This window comes from Oncorhynchus masou, chromosome 30, assembly GCF_036934945.1.
Source record: "Oncorhynchus masou masou isolate Uvic2021 chromosome 30, UVic_Omas_1.1, whole genome shotgun sequence".
In the NCBI taxonomy this organism is placed as follows: Eukaryota; Metazoa; Chordata; class Actinopteri; order Salmoniformes; family Salmonidae; genus Oncorhynchus; species Oncorhynchus masou.
In genome coordinates this window covers 7,501,816-7,516,815 of record NC_088241.1, presented here as the reverse complement: position 1 = coordinate 7,516,815, position 15,000 = coordinate 7,501,816, and the positions used below count along the sequence as shown (strand labels likewise).

The window sequence follows — 15,000 nt, the reverse complement described above, 5'->3', positions numbered from 1 at the left end:
CAAACGCATACTGGTCTGCCTGGCTCCTACTGTCATACCCCATTCAAAAGCACTTAAATCGTTTGTCTCACGCATTCACCTCGGAATGGGCACACATACACAATCCATTTCTCAATTGTCTCAAGGCTTAAAAATCATTATTTGTCTCCTCCCCTTCATCTACACTGACTGAAGTGGATTCACCTGGTCAGTCTGTGTCATGGAAAGAGCATTCCTAATGTTTTGTACACAGTGTATATGGTAGTCATAATAAATGTTTTGACCTCACCAATATGGTGGTCATGATAACGGGTTTGACCTCATTAGAAGGGTGGTCATAATAAAGATTTTGACCTCATCAGTATGGTGGTCATAATAAAGGTTTTGACCTCACCAGTCTGTATGGTGGTTATAATGAAATGTTTGACCTCACTAATAAGGTGGTCATAATAAATGGTTTGACCTCACCAATATGGTGGTCCTAATAAAGGGTTTGACCTCACCAATATGGTGGTCATAATAAAGGGTTTGACCTCACCAGTATGGTGGTGACGATGAGGGTCTTGTTGGCCAGTGTTTCCGAGACGTTGATGTCCAGACTGGTGGCGTTCATAGCCAGTGTGTTGTTGGAGTACCAGATACCAATCTGAGGGAGGGAGAGAGAAAGGGAGAGAAAGGGAGAGAGAGAGAGAGAGAGAGAGAGAGAGAGAGAGAGAGAAAGGGAGAGAGAGAGCGAGAGAGAGAGAGAGAGAGAGAGAGAGAGAGAGAGAGAGAGAGAGAGAGGGAGAGAGAGGGAGAGAGAGGGAGAGAGAGAGAGAGAGAGAGAGAGAGAGAGAGAGAGAGAGAGAGGGAGAGAGAGAGAGAGAGACAGAGAGAGAGAGACAGAGAGAGACAGAGAGAGAGAGAGGATAATAATTGCAGGATGTGTGTGATTATACAGGAGGTATAGTAAATCCATGTGACGGTGTAAAACAAGAAGGAGCTAGAATCCAGAGGACAAGCCCAAAGGCACTTTGGAAAATAAACTATATGTTCACATACATCTCTCTATGGGTCAGATAGGAGGTAATGGCTCTAAAGATAGAATTTTCATTTTTTTCTAAAGCCCTATATTTTCTCTTCTCATGCTGCATTTCTAAAAGAGCAGTTTCTAGGAGCATTGTAGATAGATGTCAGTTTGTGTGTTTGAAATGTAGAACGTTAAAGACCTTCACGTTCAGAGGGAAAACCATCTAATTACAATACAAGTGCTACATTTTTGGATATCCCCTTGGAGTCTCGTATCGCAAATGTCGACCCAAAAACAACCATTGATTTTGCTGTTCTATTTAGTCTTTAGTCCTCAGCTGGTGTTATCGTTAAGTACATACTGTAGCTAGCGAATCACAAAGCACTTCCATAGCATAACCAATTCTAATTATATGGCTAGAATGTCACTGTTAGGGAGGATTACTGTCAACACGGAAGCCATTTTGTGTCAAACTATGTTTCTCTATAACCCCAGTGCCCTCTGACCTCTCTGTGACCCCTGCGCTGTTTCTCCAGAATCCTCAGTGTGTAGTTGGTTCTCTGTCCTTTACTGTTGAACTCCACATGGCCTGTCAGACCATCATACTCCACCTGACAGAGCGAGAGGGAGGGAAAGAGATAGAGAGAAGGAGGGAGGGATGGATAAATAGTATTATGATGCCAATAAAGCTCATTTGAATTTAATGGAATTTAATGAATTGAGAGAGAAAGAGGTATGAGAGAAAAAGACAGAGAGAGAGAGAGAGAGAGAGAGAGCAACAAAGAGAGAGAACACTATACTTACACTACACATATCTAGTACACAGTGTGACAGTGCTGACAGAGCTTGATAGAGCTAAGATGAATGGAGTGGTGGTGAAGATGGAACACACCCAGTGGTTTGATAACAGAGACAGATAGGCCTGTACCGAGGAGACAAAGAGAGATGGAACACACCCAGTGGTTTGATAACAGAGACAGATAGGCCTGTACCGAGGAGACAAAGAGAGATGGAACACACCCAGTGGTTTGATAACAGAGACAGATAGGCCTGTACCGAGGAGACAAAGAGAGATGGAACACACCCAGTGGTTTGATAACAGAGACAGATAGGCCTGTACCGAGGAGACAAAGAGAGATGGAACACACCCAGTGGTTTGATAACAGAGACAGATAGGCCTGTACCGAGGAGACAAAGAGAGATGGAACACACCCAGTGGTTTGATAACAGAGACAGATAGGCCTGTACCGAGGAGACAAAAGAGATGGAACACACCCAGTGGTTTGATAACAGAGACAGATAGGCCTGTACCGAGGAGACAAAGAGAGATGGAACACACCCAGTGGTTTGATAACAGAGACAGATAGGCCTGTACCGAGGAGACAAAGAGAGATGGAACACACCCAGTGGTTTGATAACAGAGACAGATAGGCCTGTACCGAGGAGACAAAGAGAGATGGAACACAGGTAGCCATGAAGACAGCTCGTCAATGAGCACACAGACAACCAGCCTTGTCAAATAACAAATAATAACAAGGGAGGAGGAGTGCAAGATGGAAGACAGACAGACAGACAGACAGAGTGACACAACCACCTATTACCAACAACACTGGACCCCAGTACAACGACATGGTGGGCAGGACAGGAGTGTGGTCCAACACAACGACATGGTAGGCAGGACAGGAGTGTGACCCAACACAACGACATGGTGGGCAGGACAGGAGTGTGGTCCAACACAATGACATGGTAGGCAGGACAGGAGTGTGAGCCAACACAACGACATGGTAGGCAGGACAGGAGTGTGGTCCAACACAACGACATGGTGGGCAGGACAGGAGTGTGACCCAAAACAACGATATGGTAGGCAGGACAGGAGTGTGACCCAACACAACGACATCGTGGGCAGGACAGGAGTGTGACCCAACACAACGACATGGTAGGCAGGACAGGAGTGTGACCCAACACAATGACATGGTGGGCAGGACAGGAGTGTGACCCAACACAACAACATGGTAGGCAGGACAGGAGTGTGACCCAACACAACAACATGGTAGGCAGGACAGGAGTGTGACCCAACACAACGACATGGTGGGCAGGACAGGAGTGTGACCCAACACAACGACATGGTGGGCAGGACAGGAGTGTGACCCAACACAACGACATGGTGGGCAGGACAGGAGTGTGACCCAACACAACGACATGGTGGGCAGGACAGGAGTGTGACCCAACACAACGACATGGTAGGCAGGACAGGAGTGTGACCCAACACAACGACATGGTGGGCAGGACAGGAGTGTGGCCCAACACAACGATATGGTGGGCAGGACAGGAGTGTGACCCAACACAACGACATGGTGGGCAGGACAGGAGTGTGACCCAACACAACGACATGGTGGGCAGGACAGGAGTGTGACCCAACACAACGACATGGTGGGCAGGACAGGAGTGTGACCCAACACAACGACATGGTAGGCAGGACAGGAGTGTGACCCAACACAACGACATGGTGGGCAGGACAGGAGTGTGGCCCAACACAACGATATGGTGGGCAGGACAGGAGTGTGACTGATATGCTGTAGTTGCTGGTGACTTGTTTAACAGTGTGGCTGCTGTTGGTATCTAAAAGTCAGATATATTGTTATGAGAAGAAACAACTCAAATGAAGACTCAAAATAAAAGTAAACTGTGTGTGTGTTCTTGTGTGTGCCTGTGCATGTGCGTGTGCGCGTGTGCGTGTGCGTGTGCGTGTGCGTGTGTGTGTGTGTGTGTGTGTGTACTGACCATGCGTAGGTAGTTCATGAGGCTGGTGCCGTGTTGCCAGATCTGAGGAGAGGTGCAGCTGAGAGGTTTGACTCCAATCTCCTGACTCCTGTTGAGCTCCCTCACCGCCCCCACCACAACGTGCACCGCGTCAAACATCAAGGCTGACGACAACTGGAGGGGGAGAAGGAGGTGCACGGGGGAAAGAAAGGAGAAATGGGCAGGAGGGCGAAGAGGGGTGGTAGGTAAGGAATTGCAGGAGGGAGAAGGAGTAACATGGTTCATAACATATTAATAACTTTATTCCATTTTGGTGTCTGTATTTGGTGATTCAATGAGGCAAGTGTCCATATGGACCATTTGATACCAACACACCAGGAAGTAACACTTGTTACCATACAATTTCTCAGTTAAAACAAGGTATGCACCAGCTGACACAGGGATGTGTGAATGTAACACTCTGGTAGAACATACCGCAGGCCCGGGGTAGATGAGATCACAGCCCTCCCTCCAGGACAGGTTGAGACTCCTGATGAACTCCAGGTAGAATGGATGAGTGGTGTTGAACATGGAGAACCCTATGATGTTGGACTGGTCATCGACTATGTCATCCAGCCTCAGCAGGGGGAAGTCCTGGGAGAGGGTGAGGAGAGGATAAGTTGGGTGAGTGACATGTGTATGAAATCTCAGAAACAGAAACAGAAACAGAGAGCGAGACAGAGTTTACTGTTCATTTCTGTTTATTTCACTTGCTTTGGCAATGTAAACATATGTCTCCCATACCAATAAAGCCCTTTGAATTGAATGAAGAGTGAGAGAGAGGCCAATAAAGCCCATTTGAATTGAATGAAGAGAGAGCGAGGCGCATGCGCGTACCACCTTTGACGCATGGGGAGATAGTAGCTCTGTTTTGTACCTTCAAAACTGTGAATATGTGTAGAGGCCAGACAACATAGTTTCCATTAAGCCTTTAAAATCAATTGATCAATATATCCCCAAGCAGCCGGGAGAGAGTGAACAGCATACCAATCTGTGAGCAGAGTGAGCAGCGAACTAATCTGTGAGTAAAACGAAGCTGAGACTCAAATCCAACAAGCCATCTCTTCCCTTAAAGGAAAAGACAAAGAACAACTTGGAGATGCTAATGAGAGCAACGAACAGCTGAAGGATATCCAGTTCTCACCAAAACAAACAACAGTTACAATCTGTTGTTAAAAAAAGTAGATTCTATCATGTAAGCTATGCATATACAGAGCGGGCGCGTGGATGAAACAATAAAATTGGCCTTCTGGAAACAAAGGCGCAAACTTAAGAAGATTAACTGGATCAGCTAGAAAACAAATAGAGACAAAATAATATGAGAATTTTGTCCCTACCAGAAGAAAAGAAAAAAGCAGACCTTTCCAGCTATGTGATCAAGCTGATATTGGGGGAGCTTAGTGTGGATGTATTGCTGGAGGATCTGGAGCGAAGACATCAGATCAGCGTGAAGCAGAAGAACGCTAAATATCCTCGCTTGGTAATCTTTAATCTGTCAGACCAAATTCAACATTCTGAGGGCACAGGGTTATAAAGAGATCAAGGTCCACAGCCAGTCCATTTGATTCGTCCAGGACCTGTCTGCTAGGCTGAGAAAAAACGCAAGCAATTCATTCTGATCAGACAGTCACTGGAGATAAAAGGAATCAAGTCTCAACTCTGATTCCCGGCAGTATTGTAGGTATGGAAGGGAACACAGAGAATGGAGTTCACAAGCACTGATGAAGCCCTGAACAGGCTGCAAGAAACCTTTCCAGTTGAAAGAGAGCCCAGTGCCCTGAGGAGAGGCAGAGGCAGGAAAAAAACAATAAGTACACTGGGCTACATACAGTGATGCCCCAGACCAACTTATCGTAAATTGAGACAATATTCCTTCCCCCTCCCCCCAATACAATCTAGACTCTATTGTCCTCAAATAACTGTTCTTCTCTAGGAAGTAACAATATAATTAGCCAATGCCAGTGAGAAACATGGACACTGAAAAGACAATATAAAAGAGGAAATATAGCATGTAAGTCAACAATTGTAAATAATAATGGATGTGTGTTTTTGTGGGCAAGAGGGTGTGAGTGGGTGAATGTGTGGGTATGTGTCTATGCATATGAATGGGAGAGTGAAGGAGGGTGAATATGAATATGTGTAAGAGGGCGGGAGAGCATGAGTGTGTGGAAGCATAAGGTACATGTGTGTGAATGAAGGAGAATGGATGAATAGTTACACGTATAGAGGGGTGTAAATGTGTTTGAGAAGAAGGGAGGGGGGCTAAAGACAGAGGTTTGGATAACCTTGGCCTGGGTGGGTAAGGGAGGACAAGGAGGGGAGGTGGGGACAAGCTTGGCTTGTGGGTTTAAGGAGGATTAAAGATGGGAGGTGGCGATAAGCTTGGCTTGGGTGTGGTAAAGAGGTGAGAACAGGGAGGGGAGGTGGAGAGGGATGGATTTGGTTAGGGAGAGAGAAAGAAGGACTTATTATAATACAATGTAATTGTATTCCTTTTTTTCCTGACTTGTAAAATTTATTTGAGTTCTGGACAGATTAGAAAAGGATATTGAATCATTATTAGTCCTTGTTTTAAGATTTAATGGTGGTTGTTAGTGAGAATGGAGAGTGGCTATATCCAGGGGATTGGGAGGGGGTGACTGGGCATCAGACACTTCTCTGAGGTGTGCTTGGGGCCTCCACTCATCCCATTTCAGTCTCTCAGAGGACCCACTCACCCCAGCCACTATACTTCAATTTAATTTATAAGGTAATACAAACCAAACACAGTACTTAAGTGGCAGTCTTTCTTTAAATGTATGTACAATGTATTATCCACAGCTTTTTTGGTACATTAGGAGAGGTGTCAGCTAAAAAATATATATATATATATATATATATATATATATATATATATATATATATATATATAAAGGCATATTACTATGACGTACTGAGCTTCATGTTTTTTTTTGTGTATTTTGTTATATGTCTGCTCAGCCTACACACTCTATATATGTAATGTATACAATGACTATGTAGTGTATTTATACTATGATCCTTCCATTCTATGGAATGCCTACCGCCATCATATGTCATGTCTGCTAAAATGTTTTACTTGGTTCTTCAATGATAGACGAAACAGTTGAGGTTAACTTTGAGTCTATACATGGCCAACAAAATCCAACTTATCACATGGAATGATGGGGGTAAAAGCATGGTTCTCGAACACTTCAAAATATTGTCAGCAAATGTGGTTTTCTTGAAAGAGTAAAACATGTTAAAAGGAGAAATTGAACATTTAAAGAAGAGTTGGATAAGCTTATGCTCCCACCTACTGAAGTAACAGCAGGGGTGTAGGCATCCTGATAAATAAGAATACACCATTTCCCCTTCTACCTTACATGGTGAAAAATACACATTGACTTCATTGTACTGTATATCCCACCAGGGGCAAATCTGGTGTTTTTTGATATTAGATCAAATCCAGAAAGGAACTATTATTTTAGCAGCTGACTTAAATTATACATTTGATATGATTGACAGACTTAGTAATACAAAAAAAGATGTTACCTTTAACCTCAATTATATAAAAACATGTAAACTCCTATTTTTTCATACATTATATATACTATATATATTTCAGCCACACCCATTGCTGACAGGTGTATAATATCGGGCACACAGCCATGCAATCTCCATAGAAACATTGGCAGTAGAACGGCCTTACTGAAGAGCTTTTTTCAGTGACTTTCAATGTGGCACCTTTCCAACAAGTCCGTTCGTCAAATTTCTGCCCTGCTAGAGCTGGCCTAGTTTTAATGGTTCGGGCTAGGCCCCTTAGTTCCAGTGAAGGCAAATCTTAATGCTACAGCATTCAATGACATTTCCTGTTTCAGCCTGACATTGTCTCTGTGCACAAAGCGAGGTCCATATAGAACTGGTTTGTCGAGATCGGTGTGGAAGAACTTGACTGGCCTGCAAAGAGCCCTGACCTCAACCCCATCGAACACCTTTGGGATGAATTGGAACGCCAACTGCGAGCCAGGCCTAATCGTCCAACATCAGAGCCCGACTTCACTAATGCTCTTGTGGCTGAATGGAAGCAAATCCCCGCAGCAATGTTCCAACCTCTAGTGGAAAGCCTTCCCAGAAGAGTGGAGGCAGTTATAGCAGCAAAGGGGGACTAACTCCATATTAATGCCCATGATTTTGGAATGAGATGTTCAGGGAGCAGGTATCCACATACTTTTGTAGTGCATTTCTCTCTGAATGTTGTAATGTGTTTCACCCACCTGGCACGTCCCTGAGCCCCGTCCCTCACACACACCCAGGGACAAAGAGAGGGATTGAGAAGGAGGCGGAAGGAAGGACACAGAGGAGAGGAAAGGTGGAAGGATGGCAAGAATGCTGAGGCGTTGGTGCGTTCTTACCATGGTGGTGAGGATGTACTTGTAAAACGCTGATGTCATTCCCAACTCTGACGCCTGTGGAGAGAGAGAGAAGCGAATGGGGGATGGGAGACAGAGAGAAGGAGAGTGAGATAGAAAGTAAGAGGGAAGAGGGGGAAGATAGATGGAGAGGGGAAGTGGTAGGAGGCAGAGTGAGGGCGAGAAGGACAGAAGCAGAGAGAGAGAGAGAGAGAGAGGGATGACAAGAGAGAGAGGGATTGAAAAAGAGAGAGCTTACCATAACCACAGTGTTAAATTGTCAAACGTACAAAATAAAGCTTAAGGCAGATAGTAGACAGAGCAGAGAGAGAAGAGAGGAGTGGTAATGCACGTACAGACAGACAGACAGACAGACAGACAGACAGACAGACAGACAGACAGACAGGCAGGCAGGCAGGCAGACAGACAGACAGACAGACAGACAGACAGACAGACAGACAGACAGACAGACAGACAGACAGACAGACAGACAGACAGACAGACAGGCAGACAGACAGACAGACAGACAGACAGACAGGCAGACAGACAGACAGACAGACAGACAGACAGACAGACAGGCAGACAGACAGACAGACAGACAGACAGACAGACAGACAGACAGACAGACAGACAGACATCTCTGAGTCACTCCTGTGCTTTAACTGCCTTTGCAACAGGCTGTACAATATACATCATCATAACACCTATGGACCCATTATCACCACTAAATATGGATTACCGCATGTCAAATAGACAAGCTGTTAGTACGATTTCAGCTGCTTAAGATAATTGAACCATTGTTGCTCCCTGTATAACTTCACAGGGTTCTCTGCATTACTGTCCTGTATCCAGCAAGCAACAATCATCAGTCAAATTGTTCCTGAGCTAGAAGTAGAACCAGACCGCAGATCTATGATCAGATTATTATACCCAGATACTAAATCAGTCAATAGGTACAACTTCTCAGCCTGATCTCAGATCTGTTTGTGCTCTACAGGCGACAACTCATGTAGCTACTCTATAAAAACCACCCTAGCACTGAGGCATGACTTCTGACCTTTTTAAGGATGAGGTAGGAGATGGAGGCGTTGGCGTCGATGATGATGGTGGCCACCTTGTCGTCTCGTATCTCCTTCAGCAGAGGGGTGGGATCCAGGCTGTCATCTAGCATCCTGATTGACAGGGTCTCCCTGGAGATCAGGAAGCGTCGCACTAGCTCCTCCAATCGCAGAAGGCCTTAGGGGCAGAGCCGGGAGAGAGCCGGAGAGAAGAGGAAAAGAAGGGATAGAATAACAGAGGCATTTTAGGTGAGACTTTATTTAACATCCACAAACGAACATGGGTTGTTGGAGATAGGCATTGTAAAATGCATAGAAAGTGTGCTATACTGGTAGTTCTAACAAGAGATCCCATAAATCAGGTTCTGGGGAGATTCAATGATTATATAGCGCTAACCCACCACTATGTCATTGACATAGAATATCTAGCAATTGAAAAAAACTGACCCACCAATCCAATACGGACAGCCTAGTAATTACTTAGCCACGTAAATAGCAACAAGATCCACTAGGGACAAGCCAAACAGAAAAGCTAAATGAACGTCTAACATTTGTCTCCCCCATTGGCATTCATAATATCAAACGCTACCAGTGACGACATGACGACTTCGCTCCTCAAAGCAAATATACAGTAGCTAATCCCTGGGCCAAACACTATGGAAAGGTCATTGGGGTTTAGAATATAACTTCTAATTCCCATTCTAATTCTATATTCTCTAGTAAAACACTGCCAGAAAAGTAAATAAGAGGAGCTACCAGCGTCTGGGGAGGTTCACAGGGAGCTAGAGGGGAGGGAGGGAGGGAGGGAGGGAGGGAGGGAGGGAGGGAGGGAGGGAGGGAGGGAGGGAGGGAGGGAGGGAGGGAGGGAGGGAGGGAGGGAGGGAGGGAGGGAGGGAGGGAGGGAGGGAGGGAGGGACAGGAGCCTCCCAGAGAGCAGGCCTATAAGCAGTGTGGTAATCACTGAACCAGGCCAAAAACTTTAATTAGTTTGAAGGAGAAAAATCAATACTCTCTCTCTAGCTTCCTCTCTCTCTTTTTCACACTCTCTCACTAACCTAACCTCTCCTTCTGTCTCTTTCCCTCTAACTGCTCTCTCTCTCTTTTGCTAACGTCTCCATCTTTTGCTCTAGCTCTTTTGTATCTCTCTCTCTTTCTTATCCTATCCTGGTCACTCCATCTCCTTTCACATCATCTCTCCCCTGTCCCTCTATTCCTCTCTCCAGCTCTTGCTTCCTCTCTCTCTATCCGTTTTTACCTTCTCCCTCTCTCCTCTCCTTCCTCTGACCTCATCCATCTCATAAAAACTGCATAATGGCAGTAGATTAATAGCTGGACGTGACCCATACATAACTAGAGAAGGAAACCTCCCCAAAAACATTTCAGCCAAAAAGAACCGGAAAATACCTGGAAATCAACATAAAACATCTTTGTCCATGCAGCAACCGAATGGACACTATAAGAAGAAAATAATAAACCATCTTGGTCTCCTTGCTTTACTCATCACTACATCTGATATGTGATGGACGGCGGCCCTATCTCTCTCTCTCTCTCTCACACACATAACGTCCACTTATTCTCCTTGCATTACTCATCACTACATCTGATATGTGATGGACGGCGGCCCTATCTCTCTCTCTCACACACACACATAACGTCCACTTATCCTCCTTGCATTACTCAACACTACATCTGATATGTGATGGACGGCGGCCCTATCTCTCTCTCTCTCTCTCTCACACACATAACGTCCACTTATCCTCCTTGCATTACTCATCACTACATCTGATATGTGATGGACGGCGGCCCTATCTCTCTCTCACACACATAACGTCCACTTATCCTCCTTGCTTTACTCAACACTACATCTGATATGTGATGGACGGCGGCCCTATCTCTCTCTCTCTCTCTCTCTCTCTCTCTCTCTCTCTCACACACATAACGTCCACTTATCCTCCTTGCATTACTCAACACTACATCTGATATGTGATGGACGGCGGCCCTATCTCTCTCTCTCTCTCACACACATAACGTCCACTTATCCTCCTTGCATTACTCAACACTACAGCTGATATGTGATGGACGGCGGCCCTATCTCTCTCTCTCACACACACATAACGTCCACTTATTCTCCTTGCATTACTCATCACTACATCTGATATGTGATGGACGGCGGCCCTATCTCTCTCTCTCTCTCACACACATAACGTCCACTTATCCTCCTTGCATTACTCAACACTACATCTGATATGTGATGGACGGCGGCCCTATCTCTCTCTCTCTCTCACACACATAACGTCCACTTATCCTCCTTGCTTTACTCAACACTACATCTGATATGTGATGGACGGCGGCCCTATCTCTCTCTCACACACATAACGTCCACTTATCCTCCTTGCATTACTCAACACTACATCTGATATGTGATGGACGGCGGCCCTATCTCTCTCTCTCTCACACACATAACGTCCACTTATCCTCCTTGCTTTACTCAACACTACATCTGATATGTGATGGACGGCGGCCCTATCTCTCTCTCTCTCTCTCTCTCACACACATAACGTCCACTTATCCTCCTTGCTTTACTCAACACTACATCTGATATGTGATGGACGGCGGCCCTATCTCTCTCTCTCTCTCTCACACATAACGTCCACTTATCCTCCTTGCTTTACTCAACACTACATCTGATATGTGATGGACGGCAGCCCTATCTCTCTCTCTCTCTCTCTCACACACACATAACGTCCACTTATCCTCCTTGCATTACTCAACACTACATCTGATATGTGATGGACGGCGGCCCTATCTCTCTCTCTCTCTCACACACATAACGTCCACTTATCCTCCTTGCTTTACTCAACACTACATCTGATATGTGATGGACGGCGGCCCTATCTCTCTCTCTCTCTCTCTCACACACATAACGTCCACTTATCCTCCTTGCATTACTCAACACTACGTCTGATATGTGATGGACGGCGGCCCTATCTCTCTCTCTCTCTCTCACACACATAACGTCCACTTATCCTCCTTGCATTACTCAACACTACATCTGATATGTGATGGACGGCGGCCCTATCTCTCTCTCTCTCACACACACATAACGTCCACTTATCCTCCTTGCTTTACTCAACACTACATCTGATATGTGATGGACGGCGGCCCTATCTCTCTCTCTCTCTCTCTCTCACACATAACGTCCACTTATCCTCCTTGCTTTACTCAACACTACATCTGATATGTGATGGACGGCGGCCCTATCTCTCTCTCTCTCACACACATAACGTCCACTTATCCTCCTTGCATTACTCATCACTACATCTGATATGTGATGGACGGCGGCCCTATCTCTCTCTCTCTCTCACACACACATAACGTCCACTTATCCTCCTTGCATTACTCATCACTACATCTGATATGTGATGGACGGCGGCCCTATCTCTCTCTCTCTCTCTCACACACACATAACGTCCACTTATCCTCCTTGCATTACTCATCACTACATCTGATATGTGATGGACGGCGGCCCTATCTCTCTCTCTCTCTCTCACACACACATAACGTCCACTTATCCTCCTTGCATTACTCAACACTACATCTGATATGTGATGGACGGCGGCCCTATCTCTCTCTCTCTCTCACACACACATAACGTCCACTTATCCTCCTTGCATTACTCAACACTACATCTGATATGTGATGGACGGCGGCCCTATCTCTCTCTCTCTCACACACACATAACGTCCACTTATCCTCCTTGCATTACTCAACACTACATCTGATATGTGATGGACGGCGGCCCTATCTCTCTCTCTCACACACATAACGTCCACTTATCCTCCTTGCATTACTCAACACTACATCTGATATGTGATGGACGGCGGCCCTATCTCTCTCTCTCTCACACACACATAACGTCCACTTATCCTCCTTGCATTACTCAACACTACATCTGATATGTGATGGACGGCGGCCCTATCTCTCTCTCTCTCTCTCTCTCACACACACATAACGTCCACTTATCCTCCTTGCATTACTCAACACTACATCTGATATGTGATGGACGGCGGCCCTATCTCTCTCTCTCTCTCACACACACATAACGTCCACTTATCCTCCTTGCATTACTCAACACTACATCTGATATGTGATGGACGGCGGCCCTATCTCTCTCTCTCTCTCTCTCTCTCTCTCACACACATAACGTCCACTTATCCTCCTTGCATTACTCAACACTACATCTGATATGTGATGGACGGCGGCCCTATCTCTCTCTCTCTCTCTCTCACACACACATAACGTCCACTTATCCTCCTTGCTTTACTCAACACTACATCTGATATGTGATGGACGGCGGCCCTATCTCTCTCTCTCTCACACACATAACGTCCACTTATCCTCCTTGCATTACTCAACACTACATCTGATATGTGATGGACGGCGGCCCTATCTCTCTCTCTCTCTCTCTCACACACACATAACGTCCACTTATCCTCCTTGCATTACTCATCACTACATCTGATATGTGATGGACGGCGGCCCTATCTCTCTCTCTCTCTCACACACATAACGTCCACTTATCCTGAAAGCCAGTCGACGGAAGTAGATGGAAAAATATGAAAATCCCCGTTGGTTGTAACCATGGTGTGTTAATCGCCTATCTCTCTGCAGCACACCGACTGTATGTACGTGTGTGTGGAGGGAGTCAGGCAGTCAGCCTGTTGAGTGGCAGTTAGCACCTATTCTGCAGCCATGGCAACCAGCAGCTCGGCACGGCAATAGCTTCCACAGCCAAGTGGGTCAGAATCTGTGGGTAACGGTAACCTTGAGGAGATCACTTCCCAGACAAATATAGAGCCTAATCTGCACCCACAATCACTATATCACCATGACTACCGTACCTGTTGCTTTTAAAACCTCTTCCAAATAGAAAAGCTTTTTGTGAACACATCAAATAGACAGAAGGCTCACATCTCACATCAGAAAATGGATGGAAGGTCGTAGGCCTGTGTATCACATTAAAATCACTGATCATATTGGTGTACATTTTCTGATGTATTTCATAGGGTCTCATGTTCAAAGTGGCAAGTCTATGAAGAGGAGAGGAGCTCTTCATTTTCTGAGACTGAAACAGAATTACAGCTCTTTAGAATAATTACTGTGCATCAATCATTAAATCAATAGTCTGATAGAGCAACTTACAATTGTAGGAGCTCAGTCTTTATACTGTATCAGGAGCCTGACAGGTGGTTGACTGTCTGGCCAAGTGCTGGAGGATGAGTAAGAGGTAGATACTGTTGGAGTGTGATTTGTATGGACCACAAGTTGTGTTGTTTGCATGTACAGTTTAGTGAACTTTAAGAGCAGCCTGTTAGAATGAGTGTCTAACAGCAGGGGACAGTCATAATCGCCCAGGCTGTGAGAATGTGCCAAGATGCCGTGAGCTCGCACAGGGAGTGTGAGATACATGAACACACACACACACACACACAAAGGCACACACACAAAGGCACACACACAGGGCCTCCCAAGTTGCACTGTGGTCTAAGGCACTGCATCGCAGTGCTAGAGGCATCACTACAGATCTGGGTTCGATCCCGGACTGTGTCGCGACCGGAAGATCCATGAGGGAGCACATAATTGCGTCTTCCGGGTTAGGGGAGGGTTTGGCAGGCTGGAATGTCCATGTCCCATCATGCTCTAGCAACTCCTTGTGGCTGCCGAGCGCATGCACACTGACAGCTGT

General features: G+C 45.7%; 1 protein-coding gene across 1 annotated transcript in view; it reads right to left on the bottom strand.

The window, feature by feature from the left end:
- LOC135521946 (glutamate receptor ionotropic, kainate 5-like) overlaps window positions 1-15,000 on the bottom strand; it is a 32,923-nt gene that overhangs the window by 10,924 nt on the left and 6,999 nt on the right. Inside the window, exons 6-11 of the mRNA XM_064947768.1 lie at window positions 9,254-9,432; window positions 8,200-8,253; window positions 4,223-4,381; window positions 3,770-3,922; window positions 1,495-1,599; window positions 518-625 (exon numbers count right to left, since the gene is read on the bottom strand). Coding sequence (XP_064803840.1) covers window positions 518-625; window positions 1,495-1,599; window positions 3,770-3,922; window positions 4,223-4,381; window positions 8,200-8,253; window positions 9,254-9,432 — 758 coding nt within the window. The remainder of the gene's footprint in view (window positions 1-517; window positions 626-1,494; window positions 1,600-3,769; window positions 3,923-4,222; window positions 4,382-8,199; window positions 8,254-9,253; window positions 9,433-15,000) is intronic.